We start from the raw sequence: 6,888 nt of genomic DNA on the forward strand, positions 1-6,888 counted from the left end.
TTTAATATTAATTATACATTAAATTACTGTATTACACAAATATTTATAACTATTATAACAGCAGATCATTACACTGATATTTTCAATCAGATATATAACTGGGAGTTACATTATTACATTAAGGTAGTGTTTACATTTTGGATTGGAGTGGGAATCTTAATGATTGAGAATCCTAGAATTGGGAGTGTGGAGTGGAAGTAGGTTGTTTACTTACACTAAAATGGAAGCATGAAATGGAGATCAAAATTTAATTGATGTATTTACTTTGTCTTGAATTGAGAGTAAATAGTTTCAAATTATAATTTTACCTTTATTTAAAAAATTATAGTTTTTAATGAAAAAGTTAATAAAAAATATATTCGGTGAATAAATATTTATTTTATTATATTTGTAGATTTATAATAATTATTAATATTCTTAATTATGTACATCGTAATTTTTTATTAATTTTAATTTTAATTATGTAAATTAAAAATTATTGAGCAAATAGAGAATTCTTGATGCACAGAGAATATGAGCAAATAATTAGACCAAAAGAAATTCATTGTAATTCTTATTTAATAATGAAAATTGCTCTTTCTATACCTATTGATGTAGGCCAAGAACTTAATTATGTAAATTCCCTATATCTCGTTTATTATATCGTCCTATTATTTATTTCTCTAGTTGATTAGAAATTAGCATCAACAAGAGTTATTTGAAGAAAAAAAATATTTTAAATTTTATTTCAGAATTTTATTTTAAATGATATAATTTTTTATTTTTAAAAATTATGCAGTATTTAGTGATGTATCACTCATTGAGAGAATGGTAAATTTTAAAAATTTCAAGTGATTTTATTACATTATTCTGGTACAATATTCACTTAAAAAATAAATAAATGACATAACGATACATTAAATTTTAGAACATAATTTATAATGTTTAACATTACTTGTCTATTTACTTGTTTAATTGGGTTTGGCCTACAAATTTTCAGTAACCTAAAACCGAATAGATTGATAACGAAACATATACAACAGATGATTATCAGTAAGATTGTTACGTATAGAGGTCTTGCCGTCTTGCTTCCAATTTATTAAAGATAATATATATAATAAGGTTCAGGATGGAAAAATTATTAAATTATAGTATAATAATATTTGCTGTTAAATTATATTATTATACTATTAAACTATGTGTTTTAATGACAAATTTAGGATTCTGGATACATACATATATATACGTTTGTGTGTGTTAGTGCGCGTGTATATATTTATAATTTATATAGATCACTTAAAGAAATGGTGGGTACCACCTAATTCAGGGGTGATAAGCTTTGTGTTGAAATGAAAACGTTTAAAGTTTGAATTTCATTTATATAAGTGAGAAGAGAACTGGATTATCTTTAAATTGGGTAATTTTCAAACTAAATAATATTTAAAAAAGAAGATTACTCAATTAAATGGGGTAGGTAGGGACGCGATATTTTCTGCCTTGTTTGATGGTAAGATGTTGCAAATAACATTGGATAAAATATACAACTAAAAAGCTCCAAATCGCCTATGTCTTTTCTTTAATTTAATTCTTTCGTAAATCGTAATCAATTTAATTGATCTTTGTCAAATTCGGCTTAATTGATATAAGGGATCTTACATAAATGAAAAGGCCTTTACACACAAATCATGAGTACTCAAAGGCAGCTTTGTGTTATAACTTTAGCTTTGTTACAGTGAAAGATGTGATCCAATGCTAGATGATTTTCATACTAGCCGCTTCCACAATACAATTGATTTCATATTTTTATCCAATTAATACTGTATTTGCGACTTTGTAGATTAAAAGGTTTAAAATATTATTACATTTTCAATAAAAGAATTAGTGTGATTACAAATGTTAACGATGATACTGTTTCATATACCGAATTTGAAGCTATTTTTAATAATTTTTTTGCCATTAGAAAAATTATATCCTTATTTTTGTTATTTTTGATGACTTGATTGTAATGGCTGGAAAAATCTCTTTTTCCCTAACCGTATTTCATTCCTATAAGAAAAAACAAAAAATTGACTACATTTCTTGTAGTTTGTACGTGACTATACATACAAGAGTGTGTGTGCTTATATATATATATAGCATCACTTTCTATTTCAATTTGTTATTCAGGATAGGATTTAGGGCATTTGAAAATCTTAAAAAGGATTGCAAATGTTATAACTAGATTTTCAAAAATATATAACAAGTCGGTTTAAAAAATTACTTATATCTAATATGCTAGTCATCTATGTATAATAAAGTCATTTAGTAAATAATATATACATAATATGCCGGTTGTAAGTGTATGACATAATATTTGTGATAGAATCTTCAACGTATAATAAAAAAATTTTATCATCTAAGATAATTCGAGATTTAATTAGAATTCGAGATCTCAATCGGGATGAGATCGAAATATAATTTTGTCCAAATTTACTGTTTAGGACAGGATCAAGATCCGCAAAGGCCGGCCGCACGGTCCCGTTACCAACCTAGACTAGAGTACTGATCCCACCGATTTCATGTACTTGCTGACTGAAATTGTAGAGCTAGCTCACTTTCATTATTCCATATGTATAATGGTCTGTCCATAACGAAAATGATAACAACAATAATAAAAACATCGGTACATGTTTGAAGTAATCATGTCATAGTCCTAGACAACGGAAACAAACAAAAAATAAAAATTAAAGAAGATGATAAGTCTACTTGCTGGTGCCAAAGTCATCAACAAAAGCCTTGAGATTCTTATATGAAGACCCACCTTGTTTGGCAGCTTCTCTGGCCAGATCCTTCCATTTCAAAGAATTTCCTCTAAATTCATCTCCTTCTCCCATCACCAACTCCAAACACCTCTTAATCTCATCACTTTCTAGAATCCCTTCTTCATTAGCCTTCACTCTCACTCCAGTTTTGCAGAAGTCCACAATAATTTTAGCGTTTGTCCCTTGGTCTGTCCATTGAGGAAATGCCACCACAGGCACGCCACATACCAGGCTTTCTAAGCTCGAATTCCACCCACAGTGCGTTACAAAACACCCCACCGCTTCATGTGACAGAACCTCCACTTGTGAACACCACGGCACTATCATTCCCTTCTCATTCAGCTCTTCTTTGTACTTCATCACCACGTCATCTTCACCTTTATCTTTATCTTTATTTTCGTGTTCTCTAATGACCCACAAGAATGGATGACCACTATCTAACAACCCGCGTGCAATTTCCTCCACTTGACGCTTCTCCAGGACGCATATGGTTCCGAACGCCACGTAGATAACAGATGATTTGGGCTTCGAGCTTAGCCATTCCATATAATACTCTTTTGAACTATTCTTGCAAAGATCGCCTCCGTACAGCTCTTTTCCGTCCCACAACGCCGATGCAACTAACGGTCCGATTGCGATCATATTGAACTTATCGATGGCTCTTAATGTCTCAGCCTCTAATGCATCGAACGTGTTGACAAGAATTTTTGGATCGGTTTCTTCGACAATTGCCTCCATTTGTTCTTTAAAACAAGTTAATATGAAAGAGTAAGCATCATTTGACTTTCTGGGATCCATGAAAGAAGGAAGATCCCAGCCGGTGAGTGGCGGCAGTCCCGGTAACTCTATCAAATCATTAACCTTCTCTTCAATTAGATCGCCATATCCATAGAAATAATAGTAATAAACGTCGAAAACGAGGGCTGGTTGAATCCAAAGGAGCGCTGAAGGGAGATGATATGCACGCGCCACTTCAGCAGTCCAAGGGAGGAGTAGACTGTAAACCAAGCAAGTAAACGGTTGAGCACCCTGGTTTTCACTGCCCGTGATGATCTCAGTTAGGGCTTCGGAGCTACGACGCTTGAACTCCGAGACGTAGCGCCTCGGATCATTTTGTTTGGAATTGAAACCGTCGTCGTATCCATCGGAGAAGCTCGCAAACGACAAGCCGTCTTCGGGTGTGGGACTATTGGCCATGCGGCGGTAGGCGAAGATGGTGGTGGCGAAGGTGACACGTGTACCAATGCGTATAAGACGCCTGGCGAGTTGGAGGGCTGGGTTTATGTGGCCTTGTGCTGGAAATGTTACTAGTAAAAAGTGGGGTTGGTGTTGCCGGTGCTGCTCCTGCTCCATATCCCTGTTTTTTTTTTTTTTTTCAAGTACGGAAGTGCATAAGGAGTCGAAGGTTTAAATAGGGATTTCACCTTCATGGAATGACGTTTGAGATGACGATTAAACAATTATACTTACAGTGAATTTCGTCTAAGCCACACGTAGGGGTGGCAAAATAATCCGGACTCGGCTCGAACCCGGATGAACTTGGATTATTTGGTGCAGGTTGAATCCGATCCGGAGATAAAAATGATGCGGATTCGAAATTCATTTTATAAATCCGGACATATCCAGGTCTGGATCCGGGTTTACGTAAATCCAAATATTCGAAATTCAGACCCGGATATCTTTATTTTAAAATTTATTAAATAATCAATTTTAAGTTATTAAATCTAAGTATAAAACCAAAAAAGAAAAAAAGAAACCCTAAAACAAACTACAGCCGCAACAACCCAGTTTCTCCTCCTCTCTCACCTTCTTCAATCTTCACGCCACAAAGCCTAAATTCATTCGTCAATTTGTCATCATCCTTGTCAATATTCAAGTAATCCCTAAGCATCATCATCAACAGCTCATCATCATCCTCAATATTCAATTTATCCCGTCGTCGTTCTTCTTCATTAAATCATCGCGCCACTGTTTGTCTTCATCAAATCGTCGCGTCGTCGTCCATGATTCACCATCGTCTTCATCGCGTCACCATTCATCTTGATTACATCATCAACATACATGCTTCTTGGGAATTAATAGTGCTCTGAGGTGATATTAACATATGTGGGTCAGCTTTTATCTCTAAATCATGATTCATTTCAATTCATTTATATTCAAGTTGTCTCGATTGTAAAGAATCTATAATCCTTCAATTCATCGGTGCTTGCGATTTGAACTCTTTTTGGAATTTTCATAACGTGAAAGAGGTTTATGTTTTTTAGTTCATTTAGTTATCCAGGTTTTAAATATGGCATCCGGACACCAGACTCGGAGCCAAAAAATTCAGGTTTATATCCAGATCCGGAATACAAAATTATCATCTAGATCTGGAACCGGAAAGGCTAAACCCGGACCCGAATTTTGCCATCCCTACCCACACACAGTTTTGAGTGGACCAAACAACCTTTTTGTGATATAATTAGAAATTTTGTCGGACTATAAACTGATGATGCAATACGTCAAAGGCAGCTGGTCTGGACTGCATGATTATGGAACTGCAGCTACAAGCTTTTTGTGGCTGAATTTTTCTGGTTAACGTTCTGTGTTTTCTGAAAACTGATTCGCAATCGTCTGGATGCCGATATTCATTCATCGATGCTTGTTTGGGGCTGGATTTTTCTAATGTCACCGAAGAGAATAATCAACTTAAGCTGGCCTAGAATTTATAGTGTTATTAAGATAAATTAGCTTAACAAGTCTGACCTAGAAGTCTATTAATCCGATGAGAATTTAGGTCAACCAAAAGAAAATATTGAAGTTAAAAAGGATGTGTTCTATCTTTAATAGATCCATTCAACAATCTGTAATTGCACTAAAATGTATCGAGACCTGAAACAAAATTTCTGGTGGAGGAATATGAAGGGTGATATTGCTGATCATGTTTCGAAGTGTTTGGTGTGTCAGCAAGTGAAGATTGAACACCAGAGGCCTACGGGCTCTCTTTAGTCGCTTCCAATTCTAGAATGGAAGTGGGAGCACATTACCATGGACTTTGTGAGTGGGTTACCTCGTTCGAGGAAGAGTTGTGACTCAATTTGGGTAATTGTGGATCGTTTGACTAAGTCGGCTCACTTCTTACCAATGAAGGCTAGTGATAAGCTTTGGAAGTTAGGCAAGCTTTTTATTGATGAGATAGTGAGGTTACATGGAGTACCAGTGTCCATTGTCTCAGATAGAGATCCACGCTTTACCTCTAATTTCTGGGCTGGACTACAGAGGGAGTTTGGAACAAAGTTGAGATTGAGCACTGCTTTTCATCCTCAGACGGATGGACAGTCAGAAAGGACTATCCAAACTCTCGAGGACATGTTGCGAGCTTGTGTGTTAGATTTGGGAGGTAATTGGGAAGAACATCTACCACTAATAGAGTTTGCCTACAATAACAGTTTCCATTCTAGTTTTGGCATGGCACCTTTTGAAGCTCTATATGGGAGGAAGTGTAGGTCGCCGATATGTTGGGATGAGGTTGGTGAAAGGAAACTCTTGGGACCGGAATTAGTACAGATTATAGCTGAGAAGATCAAGCTAATACGAGAGCGTCTTCGTACGGCTCAGAGTAGGCAGAAGAACTATGCAGACCGACGTAGACGTGATTTGGAGTTCCAAGTTGGGGACTATGTGTTCCTAAAAGTCTCACCTTGGAAGGGAGTTTTTCGTTTTGGGAAGAGGGGCAAGCTCAACCCTAGGTTTATTGGTCCTTTTGAGGTTCTGGAGAGAATCGGCCCAGTGGCATATCGAGTGGCGTTACCACCAAGCCTTTCGAGGCTTCATAATGTATTTCATGTGTCAGTATTGAGGAAGTACATGGCTGATCCTTCTCATGTATTGGATTACCAACCTATCCAAATTGCCAATGATATGTCATATGAGGAGCAACCAATGGAGATAATAGATAGGAAAGAACAAGTTCTAAGGAGAAGGGTTATTTCTTTCGTAAAGGTTCGTTGGGCGAATCATACTACAGAGGAAGCCACTTGGGAGCGAGAGGATGAAATAAAGGAGAAGTATCCTCAGCTATTTGAGTATTAGGGTAAAGCTCTAATTTCGAGGACGAAATTTTTTTAAG

At 35.7% G+C, this 6,888-nt stretch overlaps 1 protein-coding gene across 1 annotated transcript; it reads right to left on the reverse strand.

Moving 5' to 3' along the window:
• Nucleotides 1–2,568: 2,568 nt before the first annotated feature.
• LOC18031218 (crocetin glucosyltransferase, chloroplastic) lies at nucleotides 2,569–4,146 on the reverse strand. The gene has a single exon (XM_006420977.2). It carries the CDS (start codon nucleotides 4,131–4,133, stop codon nucleotides 2,721–2,723), a length of 1,413 nt encoding a protein of 470 aa, XP_006421040.1. The 5' UTR covers nucleotides 4,134–4,146; the 3' UTR covers nucleotides 2,569–2,720.
• Nucleotides 4,147–6,888: the final 2,742 nt, after the last annotated feature.

The sequence above is a fragment of the Citrus clementina genome, unplaced genomic scaffold (assembly GCF_000493195.1).
Source record: "Citrus clementina cultivar Clemenules unplaced genomic scaffold, Citrus_clementina_v1.0 scaffold_9, whole genome shotgun sequence".
Taxonomy (NCBI): domain Eukaryota; kingdom Viridiplantae; phylum Streptophyta; class Magnoliopsida; order Sapindales; family Rutaceae; genus Citrus; species Citrus x clementina.

Bases quoted from the DNA above. Each gene is read 5' to 3' on its own strand.
- LOC18031218 (XM_006420977.2), bottom strand. From the start codon at position 4,133: ATGGAGCAGGAGCAGCACCGGCAACACCAACCCCACTTTTTACTAGTA.